The sequence below is a fragment of the Littorina saxatilis genome, linkage group LG6 (assembly GCF_037325665.1).
Source record: "Littorina saxatilis isolate snail1 linkage group LG6, US_GU_Lsax_2.0, whole genome shotgun sequence".
NCBI classification, from domain to species: Eukaryota; Metazoa; Mollusca; class Gastropoda; order Littorinimorpha; family Littorinidae; genus Littorina; species Littorina saxatilis.
Genome location: NC_090250.1, coordinates 40,215,446 through 40,237,945, shown reverse-complemented (window position 1 = coordinate 40,237,945; position 22,500 = coordinate 40,215,446). Strand labels below are relative to the sequence as shown.

The following is a 22,500-nucleotide window of genomic DNA, read 5'->3' as shown; positions in this document are numbered from 1 at the left end:
TTCTCTCAACTAACTTTATGTATACAATAATTTATTTATTTATTTATGACTGTGTTTCCGTCTTCAGAATGCATGTGCCTGTAGTTGGTATGAGTGAGTCCGTCGCGTTCTCGCTGTGCGTCTGTCTGCGAGTGTATGAGTCCGAGTGTCTTGGTCCTTGTTGATTTGTGTTTCGTATAATGTTCACTAAGTATTGTATATTTTGTAAGCGCCTAGGGCTATATTTAGATTAGGCGCACAAATGTTCATAATAATAATAATAATAATAATTAAAAACAAGCTCTAAAAATTAAAAATATAAAGATTATGATTAAAATTAAATTTCCGAAATCCATTTAAAAACAATTTCATCTTATTCCTTGTCCGTTCCTGATTCCAAAAACACATAGATATGATATGTTTGGATTGAAAACACGTTCAGAGAGTTAAAAAGAATAGAGATATAGAAAAGCGTGCTATCCTCCTCAGCGCAACCGCTCCCGCGCTTTTCTGGATTGTTAATTTCACTGCCTTTGCCACGAGCGGTGGACAGACGATGCTACGAGTGTACGGTCTTGCGGAAAAAATGCAATGCGTTCAGTTTCATTCTGTGAGTTCGACTGAGCTTGACTAAATGTTGTATTTTCGCCTCACGCGACTTGTTTCTTTTACCGAAGAATGAGTCTCTAACGATGTTCTGACGCTCTCTATTTTACTAGCTCTGTGTTGCCGTTCATCACTGGGTATTAGCCTACCGTCCAGTCTTGCAGGTCTTCTCCACGTCTTGCGGGTTTTTCATTTCTGCACTTGTGTGTTGAAAATGTGCACAACACGAAAACCTCTCAGGCGATGGACAAGACGCCCCAACATGTGCAAACCAGCTAGAAACCAAATATCCAATAATCATCTTAATCAAATAAGGCGGAGCACTATTTTGAGATCGCATTTTTGAGCGCGTACGTCCTAAAATGTAGTGTTTTTGACATCGTTGCTATAATAAATTAAATTGCCCTAAACGGCTTTTGACCCTTGCACGCCGTTTAATTGATTATCGCCAAGCCAAATGGCAATCCAAAACCCCCAGCCAACAAACAGTAAACAACAGAGAAGAAGAAATGAAGCAAAAAGTCACCCACGTCATGTTGCATAACGAAGTGGAGCGTTCCGTAAAAAAACCCAACTGCTTGCCCACAGAAACAATTTGATTAATGTCCTTCTGGATGAGTTAAAAGAGTTCGTGGTTTTATGGCCCCATCTTGAAAGGGTGCAAAGTGCACGCTTCGCCAGTGATGGTTGGTTCCGGCGTGTTGTTGCGTACTGCGGCTGTGGCTATCATCAAATAACAAGTCATTAAATGCATGCCCTTGCACGCAGGGACGGTTTTTGTAGAGTGCAGGAAGGCAGATGAATTAGTATTCGGATGATGTGAGAATCGCTCTTATCTCTCATCTTCTGTCTTTCAAGCTTCTTAACTAAAAATTAGAATGTTGATTGAACTTGACGTACCTTAATTTACCTTAGGGCAACAACAACAAAATTTTGTTTCCGATTTTATAGAATGTGTCTACATGGAATTTTGTTCCCCCCCCCCCCCCAAAAAAAGGGGTTGGTAAGTATATTTTGTTTGATAGGTCAAACAAGTTCTAATGTACATCTGTAGGGAGAAAAAAAAGGGGCAATCGGGGAATCGGAATGATTTTGTTTTTTCTTTGCCTTACCTTACTTCACGATACCTTATCTGACTTGACTTTAACTGACCTCACCTTGCAGATTTCAGCAACGGTTACCCTGGCAGCAGAAGCACCGGTCAGCCGGGCTTGATGCGGTCAGCCAGTGCCGGCCACTGTCCAGATTTCTTTGACAGCGACATCGACTCTCTCATCGCTCAGTACTACGTGCCCCCACCCCCTTCCTCATCCGGGGAGTCGGACTCTGCTCAGTCCCAGGCAAGTTTTGCTCCTATGTTTTCTCGTCTTATAGATTTTCTTTTGTTTTTTACTTTGGCTCCCCGGTCATTGTTTACAATGTTAAAAGCACACTCCTTCTCGTGCGAGCAATCATGTTTGTGTGTGTGTGTGTGTGTGTGTGTGTGTGTGTGTGTGTGTGTGTGTGTGTGTGTGTGTGTGTGTGTGTGTGTGTGTGTGTGTGTGTGTGTGTGTGTGATTTACATGTATGGGATCACATCATCATTCCATGTAGACACATTCTATAAATCAACACGCTGGCTGCACTTTTGTTCAGAGTGGGAGTCGTGTGATGAATTGATTTGTTTGAGTGGCACCTATATCATTCTGCATAAGAACATTCCAGAAAAGATTCCCACTCTACACAGAAAACCGCCGGGCTGTAGATGGTTAATACACTTTTAAATACAGTGGAGGGCGGGGATGTAGCTCAGTCGGTAGCGCGCTGGATTTGTATCCAGTTGGCCGCTGTCAGCGTGAGTTCGTCCCCACGTTCGGCGAGAGATTTATTTCTCAGAGTCAACTTTGTGTGCAGACTCTCCTCGGTGTCCGAACACCCCCGTGTGTACACGCAAGCACAAGACCAAGTGCGCACGAAAAAGATCATGTAATCCATGTCAGAGTTCGGTGGGTTATAGAAACACGAAAATACCCAGCATGCTTCCTCCGAAAGCAGCGTATGGCTGCCTAAATGGCGGGGTAAAAACGGCCATACACGTAAAAGGCGTGAGAGTTTCAGCCCATGAACGAACAAACAAACAAACAAATACAGTGGAACCCCCCTTTTAAGATCTAAAACAATCTGATAAATCAGGTCTTAAAAAGGAGGGAGTCTTAAGATGAGGGTACATTTACAGAAATTATGAACAGAAAGTCTTAGAAAACAGGGTCTGAAAAAGAAGGGAGTCTTAATCAGTGGGTCTTAAATTGGGACGGGGGTTTGAGGGGGGGGGGGGGGGGTCGTGTTTCTACTTTAGTATGATGCCCTTCTCACACGTACACGTCAAGACATTTCCGTGATGGTGCCCGTATTCGCTAACACAAGAAGGGTTGTGCCATAAAGTTCGTAAGAAACTGCAGAAAAGGAAAGCACTGTCAGTCTTTGTAGAAAATGCGTCTCAGAAGTCCAAAAGAAAGAAAGAGGTTGTTACACAGAAAGGTTATAGCATACATTGAATGCCAAGCTCTCACAAACGGCCGCATATATGCAACTACATGACCGACAGGTCATGGGTGTACAGAGGTCATATCTTATACATAACTTAATAATTAGCACCATTGCCAAGTCCTTTCAGCAGCCGTGCCAGACATCAGATTCTGACAGCAGAATCCCATTTGGGCAATTACGAGGAATGCACCTCATTACTATATAGGGGGCTGGGATCGATACCTTTTGGGAACAGCGGCCATATATCACTTGTGCACTTTCTGGCCAGGTCCTGTGTTGTTTCTTGTGCGAAAGACGTATATTGCTTCTGACTCTTTTAGGCTAATGAAGACAGGAGAAGAAGAAGGGGGGGCGGGGGGGGGGGTAGGGGGTTGACCGTGACCAAGGTGACAAACAAACCCGAAAAACTGAAGATTATGATAATGACGACCGTAGGCGACGACGAAGAAGAAAAACAAGAAAAGAAAAAGAAGAACGTTTAGAACGGCTATGGTTAGCCTACCTTTCTGACAATCACTTCATGATTTTATCAGTAACGTTGTGTGCTGTAAATGCAAATCGTTTCAGAATTGCTCTTTTCTTGGCCCGTGCAGGTGCTTTCCCACAGTTTCAGCGGTGCCATAGCCGGGTCTTTCAGCTCCCCGCTCCCTGACTCGGGGGGACCGCTTGACGACGACTTTTCCTCCCTCATCATACCCCCTCCACCCTCCTCCTCACCTCCCCAGACAGAGGACGTGGCGGTGGTGCCTCCAGTGCCGGCAGACAGCAAGGTCAAGCGACGTCAGTTCCGACACAAGCGGTCATCGTCCGTGGACATCGGGTCACTCAACCTGGCCAATCAGCAGCTGGAGGAGTCCGAGAAGCGCCGGTCGCTGGACGGTCAAGACCTGAGGAGCGAGCACGAGGACAGTATACGAAGGAGCTCACCGCCCCACGACCTCGGTGGGGGGAGACTGGCCCCGGACTCGCACTCTCATGACGGTCTGGTTGCGGAGTCACCGGCCACTGTGTCGCTAAAGCTGCACAACCTCCTCAAGTCGCTGCCCAACTTTGCCCCCGAGGTTGCCATGGCCAACCAGCCCCAGCAGTTTCACAGGACGGGGTCTTTAAGAATTCACCGCAGTTCTTCACTAGACCTGGTACCTGTTGCGACAAGCGTTACCAACGGTGCCCAAGCCGCCCAGGCGTTCACAGGCAAAGCCACACACAGGACGTTGTTCAGTGGGGCCGCCAGTCTGGGCAGGAACTCCGGCAGATTAGCGGTGTCTCACGAACAGCTGGCCACGAGTAGCGCTGTGCCAGGGGCTAGTTCGCCACAGGACTCCAGCCAGCAGCAGCAGTCGGCCACAGAGAGCTTCGCCTCCCTCAAGGCCAAGCTGAAGGACTACCGCGATTATCTTCTCAAGCGCTCCAGCCACTCTCGCAAAAACTCTGACGACTCGGGCTCTGAGAGCGGGGAGAAGAAGAAAAGCAGTCTGCGACGATCCAACTCTTTCAGTCGTCTCTTCTCGCAGCTGAGCGGCAGTCGGCGAGGCTCCAAGACGTCTACCTCGTCAGACCCGGTGGTGGTCGGCAATGACAACTGGACGTTGAAGCAGCGGTCAGGGCGGGGGGTCAGCAGCAGTACAGGAGACCTGCAGAGTCTCTTCTACCCCCCGGGCAGCGAGGAGGAAAAGCGAGGTACCCCTGTGGTGCTGGAGAACTTCGCTGTAGCCAGAACTTCACTCAGACCTGTTTCCACCTCTGGCCCCACGCAGGTGAGACTTTTTTCCTTTCGTTTATATCGACATTCAGGGATAGTGTTACATGTTTTCTGTTTTTCTTTCTTTCTGCTGGTTGTATATCGGTAAAACGATTTTGTTCTGCTACGGGAAGAAATAATGTGGGCGGGAGTGTGTTAATCAAAGGGAATTTCTGCGTGGATAGGGCAATGATTTTTCGGTATGCGTGTCTTGAAGGAGAATTATTAAACGAGTGAGATGGGAATGGCTATAAGGCTGCTTTGGTGTGTGTATCATGCAAGAACATTTCAGGAGAGGTATGTGAATGGCAATGAAGTCACTAAAAAGTGTCAACAATTCTTTTGTTATATCGTTCGTTGTTGTTGTTGTTGTTGTTTTTGTTGTTGTTTCTTGTCGTAATTTTGTTATTCGAAAGCACATATCTTTTGTATGACCGTGTTCAGTTTCTATTTTGTGGCAATACTCTGTGTGATTTGTGTATTCGTAATATTTGTATTTTCTGTCATATATTATTTGTCGCTTTTGTTTTCTTTTTCAAAGCACAGTTGTCTGTGTGTTAATTTTGTTTTAAAGGATATGTTAGGACTGAGGTAATTAATATGTTAATACGTTCGAATAGTTTTGGTAGCAGTAGTTTACTTTTGACTGACCATTCCCCTCTTTTTTTTTAGTAGTTCTTAATAATAAAAGAAACCCTTCTCAGTAACCTTTTGAATGATTTTTAACAAGCGGAGATATACGTTAAACTACTTTTTTTCAGGTAATTAAGTTGACTAAAAAATTAATTTTTAGGTAACGAAATTGTTTGATTCGTAGATAATCTAATCAGAATAGAAGAAAGAGAATTCAGTATTCGTGTTGTTTGTTCAGTTTTATGTATGTGAGTTTGCGACTAAGCGATTCTGTTGTCCGCACATAAAGAAATAATACCATATTATTCTCTGGCATTATTTTTACAGCTTTATGTATACCCATCTTATACGTATCCGCAACGCAAGGTCAGTGTGGTGTTGAAGTGTGGTGCACTGTTGTTTGAAGTTGATTTCTGAAGTTTGACAATGTCTGCACTTTTTTCCGCTATCGTAGGTAATGTTTTAACATACATTATTTTCAAATTCAACATAAACTACCGTCGTGTTTTGACTGGTTTTGTCATAACACAAAAAACACAATCATCAAAGAAGAAAAAGAAGAAGAGTTGTTTGCACGTGTGCCTGTTAACTGGCCAATCAAGAAACAGTCCCTGAACTCTAGGCAGAAGACAAGTTCAGAGTTCGAGGAGCTAGGTTTCATTTTTGACAGAAGTTATTCTGGTTTGCACTAAATCTGAGTTTGGTGTCTGCTGATTTGTTATATTGTTAGGCATCGCTTTAAAAAATAGCTATTGAATACAAAAGGCAACTGAACCTGTTCGCGTGTCTCTTTCGCTGTGTTTTGCGTCTGTTGTCCTTTCCAATAACGAGTTGTTTGTTTAAACGTTGTGCTCAGTGTGTGTCCTGTCTATTGTTAACCTGCCCATGCTAAGTTTGACTCTTCTGCGATTTGATTAACTTGTGACATTGGAATATCTGAGTGTAACTCATTGTTTCCCGTGAAATCCGATCTCTTTGACTTTGTGTGATTTTTGTGCGTGCATTAATTGACTGCCCTCTCTGGTACTTCCACCCTTACCTCGTTGACTTCCACGTCAACTGTTGAAATCGTTAGGTCTTAAATGTCCGTCGCTGTCCAGATGTTGCGGGCAAAACGATCGAATACTCAGTACGGAACCGAAGCAAGCATGACGCCACTTTATTCATCTCAGACTGACCGTGTAGCACCCCGTTTGGTGATCCCAGTACGTGCCCCGGGGTGATGGCGTGTACGTGTGTGTGTGTGTGGGGGGGGGGGGGGGGGGGGGTGGTGTGGTAGAACGGATTTTACACCGACAGTCTAAAAGGTGAAAATTATGTAATCTTTGTATCGGTTCCGTACATATTCGAGTGTTCGCTCGTTCTCATGGAAGCCTCTTTACTTCTCATTGTCATCGCCATTTTCATGTGTTCCATCATCCGTGTTTCAGCCAGAAGTAGAGCCTGCAGAGAATGCGGAGCAAGCACAGGTAACCGTCGACAGCGAGAGCTCCTGTTGACCTCTCACCTTTCAAGTGTGACCCGTGACATTAGGGGTCAGCAACTGTTTAACGCTTTGTATGTCACGAGTAACGTGTCCAAGTAGCGTCCTTGTACAGTGCTGCATGGGGTCATGGCTGCAGTACGGAGATGGTGCACACTTAACCCTCCAAAAGACTCTTCATTGGCATGTTAATTCAATATGGTTACTTTGGTTTCGGCATTATTTGTCGCAGTCAAGGTTGTATTTCCAAATCATCCGTTTGACATCAACGTTTTCAAATCAACGTTTTTCACAACTTAAATTGTATTGTGGTTGTTGACCAAACAGCTCTTATATCGACAGGATGAAATTGCTCGTGTGGGTGATACGAGATCGTGGAAATGTAAGATACCTAAACGAAAAAAAATCGCACTAGTGTTGCTCTACCGTATTATTGATAGTGTTCCTCAGACGAATTAGATATGTATTCTGTTGTTGAATACATTGAAGAATAAAACACCTTGTTATGCCGTCTGTGGCTCCAGCCACATTTATAGCATCTGTATAATTATAGTGAACTGGTAGGCGCCATTTCTTGTCCAGACGGGATTTAAACTAACAAGCATACCGGCAGAAAAGTTCAGCATAACAACCAATTAATCTAAATGTCAGAATTATTTGCCGCAGTCTCAGCGAAGATCCAGACAAATACTGAACGGATCAGCTATAGTTGATTGTGCAATTGGAATAATAAGCAATTAACCTTCTCTGTCCCTGTGTTATAGGCCAAACATGACTGACATTACAAAGCAAATTTGATGAGGGAAAAGTGAATGGCAACAGACGGAATGATAGATTGAAAAGAAGAAAAATAAGTTACATTGTTAAGATGACCTTTCCTGAATTAACAGGAAGGTAAAACAAACCCCCAAAAGAAGCGAAATAAAAATGATGAAAAGGTAACAAATAGGGTTAGACTGAGGGGTTAAGCTGTGCTATGTATTTTAACAAAAGCTAAATTCGCTGATGTAGAAATTCGCCATATATCGCTTCATCGTCGCTTATTCGTTTCATTCGGCTGTCTGCGTCAGTGGCTGTCTGATTCCTGTGTATAGCTATTAGAGTCAAACGGACTGTTTGTACATCGTTCGTCTTCGTTGTTCCAAGGCTGCAAGGTATTTTACTGCTTTTGGCTACTTTCGGGATACTATACTCAGAGACATCAATTTGCATGCAAACAATGTTACATTTCAAGATGTTTGTCAAGGTTGCATATCAAGGTTGTATCCCCGGAGAGAATACCGGTATTAGCTGAAATTAGATCATACTCTGGTTGTGGAAATTTAATCAAGTTTAGTTGTAAATATTACGAGGATGAACAGTCCGACCCGGTTTCGTAAACGTATAGGCCTATACACGCATACTAATTGCATGATCACGCGTAGTCGATGGTGATGGGAATATATTATATTGTGTAAGTTGGTAGCTTTGTGCTGGCCCTGGTTACTTTTAGCATGTAGAAAGGTGTATGCCGGTATACATAGGGCATGCCATACTGACAGAAACAAATTTATGGGGGGATTAAGGATTATACAATGATCTATTGTAATGTTGAAAGGACCGCTTTGCATGCTGTCGTATGCCATTGTGGTAAACAACATGTACTTGTTCCATTCGGCCATGTTACACTAACACGTTTTCATTATTTATTTCTGACACACTCGGTGAGTTTATGGCAAATTGTGGCAAAGTTGTGTGACGTAGGGTTTCCTTTGATAGTTTCACAAAAACAGAACATTGCTGTTTAAATCTACCAATGAAAATATCAATGTGATTTTTAGGCATTTTAAAGTATATTCCTCGGATATAGACACATTAAATCGTCTTATTCTTCTATTTTCATGGTTGTTTTTTGTTTTTGTTTTTTTGTTTTTATCTCCTTAATCATTTGTCTATCCAGCATTCGTCCGGAGCTCTTCGGACTATGACACTTATCAATATTGTCCAGTAATATTATTGTTCATGTTTCATAAAGTTGAACAAAATGTCCCCGTTTCATATGTATTTTGTGTGTGTGTTATTGACAGTTTCAGAATAGGTCCCTCTGCTTTAAGTATGCAGTGGCTGTTGTTTTATGTGATGGGGTGATTATACGTGGCATTTTACATGTCGATATTCATTCTCTTACTGTGATGTATAGGATTAAATATGCGGATGGTAATGTGTTCCCTTCATGTTTTCATATGTCAAGATTACATTCTTTTTCAGTGATGTATCGAACAATATGCGTATGGTTGAATGCGCATTACATGTTTTCACATGTCGAGATTAATTCTCTTGCAGTGATATATAGGATTTTGTGGATTAACCTGCGGACCCATATACTCCAAGCCTTCCTGCCTACCTACACTTCATATGCAATCTTCATTTTTCTGCTGTCAACTTCGTGAACGGGTTAAAATATAAGGTACAGAAAAAATGCATCCCTTTTGTGTAGGCTCAAGCATCTTGCATCCCCAGGATTACGTCATGGTTTTTTGTGCATCTTGCTGCATGTCACGTGATGGCTGAGTCATCCCGGGAAGGGAGCGTATTTTGTCACTTTCCCCCTGGCCAATGTTTATGATTTATTTTTACTTCATTAATTTATTTTTTTATTTTTACTTTTTATTTTATTTTACCATTTCTTGTTTAATTTTTGCCCAACTTTCTTGTTTTATCACCTGTTTGTCCAATTTCTTTCTTTTAATTTTCCTGACAGTTTTATTATCCTGGTTTCCGGCATGTTTAAAAGTCCACGGGCAAAAAGGTTGATTTGTTGCGACCCTAGTCATTCTTTTGGTACTGTGGGGTTTGCCGTTGTTTTATGCCTGCTTTTACATCTGTTTCGTGTGATGTTTGTCCTTCGTCCTAGTTGAAGCAGCCCTGCAATGCATGAGGATGAGGCTTTGTTGAAATGAGAATTCCTTGTGTGTAATTTTCCCTAACTGGCGTCTACTTAAGTAGATCCACGAACATTTTGGGCATGGCCGTCATTCAGTGTAGTTTTTATGCTCGTATTTTTCTTGCTTTTTTTTTTTTTTTTTTGCGTTACAGAAATGAGCTTCTGAAATCTTCATATCTATATATTTCTGAAATTAATATAAAAGCTGTAGTTTATACCTATTGTTCTTAGTGCTGATTTTGACCAAACACACAAATCACACAAACTCTATAACTGGGCTTTGAAATTCACGGAAAAATCTGAATGTACACGAAGACTTGACCTTTTTCGGTTACTTTGCTGAAACTGGTTGGTGCGGTGTCAGAATAATGTGACTGGGTGAGACATGAAGCCTGTGATGCGACTTCTGTCTTGTGTGTGGCGCACGTTATATGTCAAAGCAGCACCGCCCTTCGTGGTCGGCTGGGCGTTAAGCAAACAAACAAACAAATACTTTGCTGAAAAGTGGAATACGCGTTTAATATGTAATGAACAGAGAGTGCAATAACTTATCGGTAATCATACTCAAGTACGTATGCCTTTGCCTGATTTACTGGTCGGAGAAATTGATTTAACATGAAAAATAATTCCTTTCTAGATGCACATATGTATATAAACCACACGTAGTATAGGCTTAGCTTGTTGTGTGGTCACAAATGTTTACATCGTACGATACATGCCACCCCGTGTTTTCGGAATAAAATCTTGTTAAAACCAAGAAAGAAAGCACAGTAACGGAGATGTTGGGATAAATATGTGTTCCAGTTGATATAATTTTATTTTTATTTTGTGCATGTGCGTGCAATGTCAACTTGCCGTTTCCGGGATACATTAGGTTTCAAATATGTAAATGCATACATTTCTCTCTAGAAATGTCACAGTGGGGCGCTTTTATCAAGGGTTTGCATGAAATTAATGCATGGAATACATGTAAAGAACAGATATGCAACACAGTTGCAATTTATTAGCATTTCAATTTGTAATAGATGTAGCTTTATGTACAGCGGCTTTGTGGTGTGTGTGTGTGTGTGTGCGTGTGTGTGTATGTGTGTGTGTGTGTGTGTGTGTGTGTGTGTGTGTGTGTGTGTTTCTCCGCACACGTGGGTTTTTTGTGATCTGTACTAGTCAAAGAAACTTTAAAAAGGGTGGTTGGGAGGGAGAGGTGTTGGGTTGCGAAGGGGATGAAAGGAAATAAATTAACTCAGGAGTCTACTCAAAAAGCTTCAGAAGAAGAAGTCAGTTTTCCATTCTCCTACACACAACGACCAACCGACCAAGACAAAGCTTTCTTCACCATCGTCCTGTTTCGGAATAATTTACAGTCGTTTTGTGGGAAACGGACGTGTTAGCGTGCGCAGTCAAGCGCGACACCATCAACAGAAAAAAAAGTATTTCTGTCTTGCCTTCGCTGTGCTGTTATCACCCCCCTGCTGTACCGTGGCTGGAGACTGCCATAAAGTCAAGAGGGCTTTCACGGCAGATGAGGCACTTGACGTATTTGTTTCAACCACTGATGCTGAACACCCCCTTCCCCCTTTATTTGTATTTTACAACAAAAATAATAATTAAAACAAATGAAAAACGGAGAAAAGAGGGAATGCGCGCGCGTTGAGTGTTTAAGAATGCATTTTGTTCATCGTTATATTTTAATTACTGTTAAAAGTGGCTGTCCAAATAACGTAATTAAACAGGAATGGGGGATGCTGCTTGTGTATAAGTGATACAGAACTCAGTAAGTAGGAAGGCTGTCTATGATGTGAGACACGCACACAAAATAGTCCCTCCTTCCCCACCCCACCCCCACCACCAATGTTGCTTGAATACACCGTAGCCGACAACATATATTGATGTTCCTCCTACACTGGAACACTGATAATAGATAAACGAAGAGATATTGACTCAAAGAGAAGTCAAGGTGATATGATTGTTTTGAGTGACATGTCTGTGTTCAGTCCATGATGGCGCTTGGCAAATCGTTTGCCTTAGTGGATACGTGTGGTTGGCGTTTAAATAATAATCTGCGAATAATTAGAAACAATTGTTGTTGAGCATGCTGTGCTGGACAGGCCTTGCCCTTGTTTATTATCATATCAATTGTGGCGCTTCAAAATTGTTTAGTTTATGAAATATTGTCAGTGTCAACATTTACCACATCAAACAACAGCACACGCACATACGGACAGAATGTTTTAATACATAGGCTTAAACATACATGAGGCCAAACCTGTCGCAGAAGCAAGCTGTGGGAAAGGATTCACGCAGTAAAGGTCACACAAAGACCGATCTTCGCCGACACAATATGTGCATGTCGTGAATTACATCAAGCCCTTAAGACACAAGGCCACCAGATTGACTTATTGGTTGTTTTAGGACAAATTAGCATTCGGGAGTCATAACTATCGAGGTTACTGAAAGCTGGACGAGTTGGGACAGAGCAGAGTATAGACAAGACGCTGAACATGTACTCGAACAAGTCACGGTGTCAACACACAGTAGTAGAGTGATCGAGCCATCAGATGTGTAAGGAATAGTCATGTGTTATGTGGTACATAAGAAAAAGAAAGAAAACTATGTGTGGGTAAATAATTCAATAGAAAACTTACCATAATCGTGTAAGGAAAGAAAAACATTACTTTGTGGGCGGCATCAACCAAAACGCCCCTGTCATTCCGGATTAATACCGATTATTGACGGACCCGGACATAAACCAATCCTCCATGTTACGACCCCTCCATAATAACGACCGAATTTCGGTTACATTTTCGGTTACATTTTCAAAGTCGTTAGACAGAGGTACCACTGTACCTCCCCCCCGCGGGTTAGGGGGAAGAATTTACCCGATGCTCCCCAGCATGTCGTAAGAGGCACCACTATAAGCATTATGCTTGTTGTTGTTTACTCTATATGCGGTTTTTTTGTAAATAATGCACAAACGTTGAATAAAACAGTTTAAACAAAGAGGCGACTAACGGATTCTGTTTCTCTTTTTACACTTGTTAAGTGTTTCTTGTATAGAATATAGTCAATTTTTGTACAGATTTTAGTCAAGCAGTATGTAAGAAATGTTAAGTCCTTTGTACTGGAAACTTGCATTCTCCCAGTAAGGTAATATATTGTACTACGTTGCAAGCCCCTGGAGCAAATTTTTGATTAGTGCTTTTGTGAACAAGAAACAATTGACAAGTGACTCTATCCCATCTCCCCCCTTTCCCCGTCGCGATATAACCTTCGTGGTTGAAAACGACGTTAAACACCAAATAAATAAAGAAAGAAAGAAACCACTGTGCCTTGAAAAAGTGTGTGTACGAGCAATGCGATGCTGAAACAAGTTTCTTTTTCACAAGATAGTGCAAGACAGAGTGCTCAGGATGGAGAATTAGTAAGAGAACAAAGTTAATCATGTCTGCAGCCTGTAGTGGAGTAGGGAAGAGTCTGATCTTTATATCAGATGTCTTTCGCGTGCAAGGTAACGGTGTGTCCAAAAACACAGAATCCGGACGACAAACGTTTAATTTTGAGTTGTTAAGTAGGTACAACCAGAGTAAAATGTCACGGGGAGGAAATTGTTTGGTTTAAACAAGTTTCTTCAGTAGATTTCATTGGAATATTTCTGCATACATGAAATACTAGAGGAATACCCGGCTTCGCCGGGGTGAATCGCGAGACAGAGACAGACAGCGTGGCGGTTCATCACAATCACCTCTGCAGGCGAAGTCCTGTCAAACGGGATTGAGAATTTTAGAGCTTATTTCTTAGCCCTATATTATCTGTTGTGGCTTCTCAAATGCCAGAACATACAGACAGACAAAAGCCGCTAGACCCCATCACAAACAGAACTCTACAATCCACAGGTTTTTGCCCACACACACACACAGAGAAGCCGTATATATAAATATGTATATCTATATCTATAAATATATAGAGATAGGTGAGAGTGTATTTTTCGCGTGGCTATAAATTGATTTTCACTTTGACAGTAAGAACAACTTACGGGTGCAAGGGAAGCGTTCTGGACAGCGCAGTGACATTCTAACAATAGAACCTCAGAAACGGGAATTTGAGGTGAACGGCGCGAGACAGAGACAGACAGCGTGGCGGTTCACCACAATCACCTTTGAAGGCGAAGTCCTGTCAAACGGGATTGAGAATTTTAGAGCTTATTTCTTAGCCCTATATTATCTGCTGTGGCTTCTCACATGCCAGAACATACAGACAGACAAAAGCCGCTAGACCACATCACAAACAGAACTCTACAAAACACAGGTTTTTGCCCACACACACACACAAACACACACACACAGAGAAGCCGTATATATATATGCATATCTGTATCTATAAATATATAGAGATAGGTGAGAGTGTATTTTTCGCGTGGCTATAAATTGATTCGACCTTTTCACTTTGACAGTAAGAACAACTTACGGGTGCAAGGGAAGCGTTGTGGACAGCGCAGTGGACAGCGCAGTGACATTCTAAAAATAGTAATAGTAACTTACAACTGAACGGGAAAGCCACACGAAGGAAGGGAGATAAACGCCAAACACTGGAGAAGATAAGGAAGAGTTACTTATAATGGTGAAATGAACACAAAAACAAAAATCTGTTCAGCGCTGCGCGCTGAGAGCACGTGTTGAAATATCTCATCGATGATATTGTGTCCGGGGTGTAGCTGAATACGGTGTCCAAATTTGAAAAAGATCCACCGAGAACTTTGGCGTTGTGATGTGGTGTAGCGGCTATGGTGTGTCGGTATGGGGGCCCGGGTAGCTGAGGTGGAACCAAAATAGCTGAGGTGGAACCAAAATCGGTTCAGCGCTGCGCGCTGAGAGCACGTGTTGAAATATCTCATCGATGAGGTTGTGTCCGGGGTCTCTCTGAATAAGCCCACCAAATTTGAAGCAGATCCATCGAGAACTTTGGGCGTGCATGGCGAATACACAAATACACAAACACACAGATACACAAACACACAGACAGACACAAGTCGTATATATATATAGATGTAAGTTGTTCTTACTGTCAAAGTGAAAATCAATTTATAGCCACGCGAAAAATACACTCTCACCTATCTCTATATATTTATAGATATAGATATACATATTTATATATACGGCTCCTCTGTGTGTGTGTGTGGGCAAAAACCTGTGGATTGTAGAGTTCTGTTTGTGATGGGGTCTAGCGGCTTTTGTCTGTCTGTATGTTCTGGCATTTGAGAAGCCACAACAGATAATATAGGGCTAAGAAATAAGCTCTAAAATTCTCAATCCCGTTTGACAGGACTTCGCCTGCAGAGGTGATTGTGATGAACCGCCACGCTGTCTGTCTCTGTCTCGCGATTCACCCCGGCGAAGCCGGGTATTCCTCTAGTCTATAAATATATAGAGATAGGTGAGAGTGTATTTTTCGCGTGGCTATAAATTGATTTTCACTTTGACAGTAAGAACAACTTACGGGTGCAAGGGAAGCGTTCTGGACAGCGCAGTGACATTCTAACAATAGAACCTCAGAAACGGGAATTTGAGGTGAACGGCGCGAGACAGAGACAGACAGCGTGGCGGTTCACCACAATCACCTTTGAAGGCGAAGTCCTGTCAAACGGGATTGAGAATTTTAGAGCTTATTTCTTAGCCCTATATTATCTGCTGTGGCTTCTCACATGCCAGAACATACAGACAGTTAGTTAAAATTAATATTAAAAGTCCTACGGTTTTGAGCCATTAAGGACTTGAGTGTTTGTCCGCTTTCAAAAAGAGGAAAGAAAGAAACAAAAAATAAGGAGAGGAGGGCAGGGGGTGGGGTTGAGTTGATAATGCTCTGTGGAATTTGTTAAAATGAAAAGTAGTTAAGATGTTTCTTGGTAAGAATTATAAGTCTGTATTCTATATCTTGAATAACGGGCTTGTAATATTATTTTTTTTAATTTCAAATCGAGTTAAAAAGTGGAACCTTTCAGGATCACCAATAAAACCAAATAGATGAGCAAGTAAGAGGAACACGAACAATAAATCTCAAAACTTTTTACAAATAAAAGGATTAAGATGTAAGCCACGAAGGCCGTGGTAATAAAAACAATATGTACAGTTTGGCGACTAGTGGGCCTTGGGTGAGGATATGTTGTCTAGAAGGTAGTCGCTGGAATCAGGAGGGATGGCGGGAGCCACTCGACCTCAAACTGAAACACGCTGATGTGATAATCTGGGCTTAGTTATACCCACAGCCCCATGTCCGAGTCCCTGACCAGTCGGCACAGCAGCAAGCTGTGTGACCAGCCTAGAGAACTGCTACTGCGCAGATAATCCTGGGGACTCAGACCATGGAGCTGCATATGGTCATATAAGGTTTTAAAGGTAATTCTATTTGTAGCGCATGGAGCGAAAATGTGTTGAAATGAATAGGGTTCTCCACAATGGCAGGACTTGTTAAAGATATGGAAGCGGCAGCCGCCGGCACGGAGGCGTCTGAAGATAGTGAGGAGGTTTGTTGGGAGATCGGGGTGTAGATCGTTCATATCAATGGGTTGATAGGACAGAGATGTTACGTACTGACTTCGAATGAGTTTACGGATTTTACTGTAGAACTCGGTTACTGAGTAGCCGATGTTAGTGTTAGCTGGGCTAGATTCTGCCGCTTCTTTGGCAGCGACATCCGCCAGTTCATTTCCCCGGACCCCTACGTGAGAGGGGACCCAGAGAAATGATACGGATGTGCCGGATGAGATTAACTGGTGACATATAAAGAGGATTTCTCTTTGTAGCTCTGCCCGATTTGATGTGTTTCGATGCAGAGCTTGTAATGAAGAGCGCGAGTCAGAGCAGAAAACTACCGCACGCGGTGTGACTGGGAGGTCATTTATAAAAGTGCATGCCATGAGCAAGGCAAATAGCTCGGCTGAGAATATGGAGATGTCTTTATTAAGAGTATATTTCCTTGAGATTTTGAGATCTGGGATCACAAAGGCGCAGCCAACGCTGCCGTCTGCAAATTTGGATCCGTCAGTAAAGACTTTTAAATGCTCCGAGAATTTGTAGTTTAGGGTTTCTTTTGTAACAGTAGCTAGGTAGACGGGGTTATCTTTTTTGGTAGTATTATCTTCACTGTCGTATATGATAGTAGGGGTTTCCTCAAGCCAAGGCGGGTAGGAGGGCGGGGGGACCCTGGCCAGCTCACTGACCTTCACCCCGCTATCGGCTAGAATGCGGTTTACTGTGTCGGATAAGGGTAGCGTTTTGGCCAAGAGTTGAGTGCTATGTTTGGTGTTGGCCTCATAATTTTGGTGCTGAGGAAAAAAGTCAGTCAGGACCTCGCAGGCAGAGTTTCATACAGACAGACAAAAGCCGCTAGACCACATCACAAACAGAACTCTACAAAACACAGGTTTTTGCCCACACACACACACAAACACACACACACAGAGAAGCCGTATATATATATGCATATCTGTATCTATAAATATATAGAGATAGGTGAGAGTGTATTTTTCGCGTGGCTATAAATTGATTCGACCTTTTCACTTTGACAGTAAGAACAACTTACGGGTGCAAGGGAAGCGTTGTGGACAGCGCAGTGGACAGCGCAGTGACATTCTAAAAATAGTAATAGTAACTTACAACTGAACGGGAAAGCCACACGAAGGAAGGGAGATAAACGCCAAACACTGGAGAAGATAAGGAAGAGTTACTTATAATGGTGAAATGAACACAAAAACAAAAATCTGTTCAGCGCTGCGCGCTGAGAGCACGTGTTGAAATATCTCATCGATGATATTGTGTCCGGGGTGTAGCTGAATACGGTGTCCAAATTTGAAAAAGATCCACCGAGAACTTTGGCGTTGTGATGTGGTGTAGCGGCTATGGTGTGTCGGTATGGGGGCCCGGGTAGCTGAGGTGGAACCAAAATAGCTGAGGTGGAACCAAAATCGGTTCAGCGCTGCGCGCTGAGAGCACGTGTTGAAATATCTCATCGATGAGGTTGTGTCCGGGGTCTCTCTGAATAAGCCCACCAAATTGGAAGCAGATCCATCGAGAACTTTGGGCGTGCATGGCGAATACACAAATACACAAACACACAGATACACAAACACACAGACAGACACAAGTCGTATATATATATAGAAGGAACATGGAGCACAACAAGCTAGGCTTATGAGCGTACTCTGAAAAGCAAATGAAATTTGGTGGACGATTTTAATATAACAAGTTTGAAATAATGTCAAAATAATAATGGTGAATTATGGTAGACAAACATGTAACAATAAAAGGAACAATAAGCACAATGCTAAACTAACAACAGTACTCACACGCGCTCACACACTCACTCGCACACAATTACTTCCACATGGTAGAAAATAGAATACTACCAGAACAAGAAAATGTAAACAGTACTGCACATGGTCATTTCGAACATGGATGAGATAAATGCATTCATTATTCAAAACGTTTGCTTAAAAAGATAAACCTGAATAAGTGGTCAAATATCAATGCATTTTCGCTGTCTGACTTGTCTCTATTGCCATACAGAAAATCAGGGAAATTGTTTGGTCTCATTATCGTGCAGTTACATTATTAAAGTTACTAGGAATTACCCTAGTCGGACACTTTAAACATTCGAAGCACATAATTATATTCCATTCATAAACATTTTCACCTCTGAGAAATGAAATTAATGTGACTTTTTTTTCTCCAAATGAGCGCCATAATACAAATCCGTTTACTTGTAAATTCTGCAGCTGTCTTTGAAATGTCCATGTGCACGATTAGTTTCTGCTGTGATGATCACGTGTATGAAACGTCCGGACTATCGGATGAAAGAAGATGTCTGTTCAGATGCCCGACCTGCTTGGTCCTAATATCCCTGCCTGAACCGGCGTTGTTCCCACCCTCAGAGGACAGAAGGTCAGTTGGACCTGGATTGAACAAATATCCTTGCTTTGTCCGCTGGGTAGGAAAAGTGACGGTCAGAAGACCTTCCACGTGTCAAAACTATCGGACGGTTGACCGGCCAGGGGTCAGACCAATGCGTCACATCACAAAAAGTATGCGTCAATGATCGAAGACCGAGGCCTGGGAACAACACTGCTGAATATACCTTCAGAAGAAAAGAGAATTATGATAAGTGAAAGGGAGGAGAGAAAATAATGACCACCAGGTGCCTGTTTGATAAAGAAGTGTGGGCCTTCTAAAGACGGCCATGACAGGTGAAAGTCAGGGGACAGCTTTATGACGTAACCCGTCCACTCAGCCGAGACTACTAAACTGTCTCAGTGTTACGTACCACTAGCAAGGGACGGAACTCTCGTCTGTTTGCTTTACCGGGTTACTGCCCAGCTTGTGTTCATACGGCAGAGGCCACTTACCTTTTCGCTGTGGGCAATCGTCTGTGTAGACAACAATGACCGCTTAGTTCGGACAATTTGCTTCACTTGTGTGTGCTCCTGTAATTCATGGTGTTTCACTTTGAGGATTTACACTGAATTCTCTTTGTTGGATTAACAGCAGACAAGTTGTGCAATAAGCATACAGTAGCAGAAGGTATTTAAGTCAGGTTTGTGGAGGATTTCCCATGTGTTTTGTGGTGCCTTCAGAAAGTCTGTGTATGTGACGATGAAACTAGTTTATATCTGGCAACATCAGATTTTAAATCATGTCATTGAAGTGCCGTTCTGTCAAAGATATGTGACTCTCTGTGCACAATAAACGAAAAACAAAAACACCAACAAAAGGACAGAAAACGATGAGGACAAAATCTGACTGCGCAAAAGATGACACAAAAAATGGTAGGGCATATCGTGCAAACGTGAGACATTATTCTCTTTTTTTCCTTCGAGTGTTTTTCACCTCTTCCTTTAGGTGTTATGCAAATGTGCATAATGATCGCACCAGTAATCGCTTATTGCTAGCAATTAGTGGTGAATAGTCAGTGCACGGTTGGTTGCGGCAACAGAAGTTGGCGTAAAGAATATTGCCGTGCATAAGATTACACATCATCGCGGCCCATCTGTACACACCCAGTGAGGAGGGTGACACATAAACTCCACAGCTGTTTTGTGCAGTTTGCAGTTTCTGATAAGACGTTTAGAATATTATCTACACTAATGTCAACACTGCCTTTTTCAATATCACATGTTATGGAGAAAACGCCTTTTGTGTTCATGACGATAGCGAGCTATGTGTGATAAAAAGCTCTGCACGGTTGGAGAAAGGCGAAACTGACAGGCATAAGTCGTGAAAACGTAGTAAAGATTTATGCAAGTTTCAAGGGGAAGCTGTATACAAAAAACAAAACAAAAACACGATGCCTCTATTCAAGGTGAGTTTTGTTTGTTGATTTTCTTATTGCGAGGAGTATAAATACACTCCTGGCTAATTGAATTAACATCTGATGAACATTTAATGCCACGTAGCCATCTGGGCCTGTTACATGTTCATAACATCTAATACTTTTCAATGGTTTCTTAAACAGGCGTTAGCCGTATACATAGTAATAATTGAAAGTGGGGGACACCGTAGCGCAGGTACAAAAATTGCCTAAAATATTGAGTTTGTCCATTATATTAAGCCTATACATTAGGCGAGTCGCAAACGTTGGGGTTCCTATTTAATGGTTTATTTTGTTTTTCTGGTGTGTTTTATAAATCCCGCCGAGGCTGAACAAATCACAAAAATAACTCGCTCGTTCAATAGAAACAAGTGACGGTTCCCCTATTGTACCATCTGCAAATAGAAATCTCCTGAAAGGAAAGTCGATCAAGTGTGAAGAGTGTGGGACACAGGCAGCCAGGGTGCTAACCGCTCTGTGATTTGTTTAACTACCCGTGACTGGAGAAAGAACAAGTCGCGTAAGGCGACATTACTACATTTAGTCAAGCTGTGGAACTCACAGAATGAAACTGAACGCACTGCATTTTTTCACAATGACCGTAGTCCGCCGCTAGTGCAAAAGGCAGTGAAAGTGACGAGCCTAGCGCGGTAGCTGTTGCGCTGTGCTGCATAGTTATGTTATATGAAGTCTTATATCGCGCGCGTATCTCCAGACTCGTACTCAAGGCGCAGGGATCTATTTATGCCGTATGAGATGGAATTTTTTACACAATACATCACGCATTCACATCGACCAGCAGATCGCAGCCATTTCGGCGCATATCCTACTTTTCACGGCCAATTATTCCAAGTCACACGGGTACTGTACCTCTCTTCGTTTTAACTTTCTGAGCGTGTTTTTAATCCAAACATATCATATCTATATGTTTTTGGAATCAGGAACCGACAAGGAATAAGATGCAATTGTTTTTAAAACGATTTCGGAAATTTAATTTTAATCATATTTTTTATATTTTTAGTTTTCAGAGCTTGTTTTTAAATCCGAATATAACATATTTATACGTTTTTGGAATCAGAACATGATGAAGAATAAAATAAAAGTACTTTTGGATCGTTTTATACAAAAAACAATAATTACAATTTTCAGATTTTTTAATGACCAAAGTCATTAATTAATTTTTAAGCCTCCAAGCTGAAATGCGATACCAAAGTCCGGCCTTCGTCGAAGATTGCTTGGCCAAAATTACAATCAATTTGATTGAAAAATGAGGGTGTGACAGTGCCGCCTCAACCTTTACAAAATACCAGATATGACGTCATAAAAGACATTTATCGAATAAAAAAATAAAAAAATGGGGATATCATACCCAGGAACTCTCATATAAAATTTCATAAACATCGGTCCAATAGTTTACTCTGAATCTCTACACACACACACACGCACAGACAGAGACAGACAGACAGACACACACACACACACACACACACACACACACACACACACACACACACACACACACACACACACACACACACACACACACACCACGACCCTCGTCTCGATTCCCCCTCTATGTCAAAACATTTAGTCAAAACTTGACTAAATGAAAAAATTAAGTGTTCGGCAAATGTCGACTGGACTGTAGCCCTTGTTATGAACCACCACCCCCCCCACCCCCATTCTGATCATCATCGCTCCACGGCTATCGCCAGTTATCTCTCTGACCGGACGCTAAAGTCCTACGCGAATCTATCAAAAGAAGAATACAGAGTTATCTCCCATTATGTTGTTCGCGAGCAGTCTTCGCGAGACGAAAATGATTGCAGATTGGCCGACTTCGAGAGTGATCTCCGTTCTGTTCTTCACAGTTATGATAAAGACATCGTTCTAAGGTCAAAACAAGTCGAAATTTTGGGACTGCTGCCGGAAGGAGACCGTAATATATGGTTGCATCACTGTCAGAAAAAAATCGTCTGACACTTTTGCCATATTTAGAGTTGTTTGCACAGTAAATACAGCCGCGAAAAATAGCTCGCTTACATATCAATTCCTTTGTAATTTAAAAATTACACAACACCATGAAAAATCATTATCGACGATCGCGAATCTGCTCATATCCATAACACATTACGAAAAGATCTATATGTAAAAAAATCGATTTCCTCGCCAGACAAGGAAAACCAAGGCATCCTGTCAGGGATAGAATGAGCCGAACTCATTTTGACCTGAGGTCAGGTTGCCCCCCCCCCCCCC

The 22,500-nt window shown here is 42.2% G+C and overlaps 1 protein-coding gene across 1 annotated transcript in view; it reads left to right on the top strand.

Annotated features, from left to right (window-relative positions):
• LOC138968016 (serine-rich adhesin for platelets-like) overlaps window positions 1-22,500 on the top strand; it is a 305,824-nt gene that overhangs the window by 273,540 nt on the left and 9,784 nt on the right. The window contains exons 19-21 of the mRNA XM_070340578.1: window positions 1,750-1,925; window positions 3,705-4,868; window positions 6,916-6,954. Of these exons, the coding sequence (XP_070196679.1) occupies window positions 1,750-1,925; window positions 3,705-4,868; window positions 6,916-6,954 (1,379 nt within the window). The remainder of the gene's footprint in view (window positions 1-1,749; window positions 1,926-3,704; window positions 4,869-6,915; window positions 6,955-22,500) is intronic.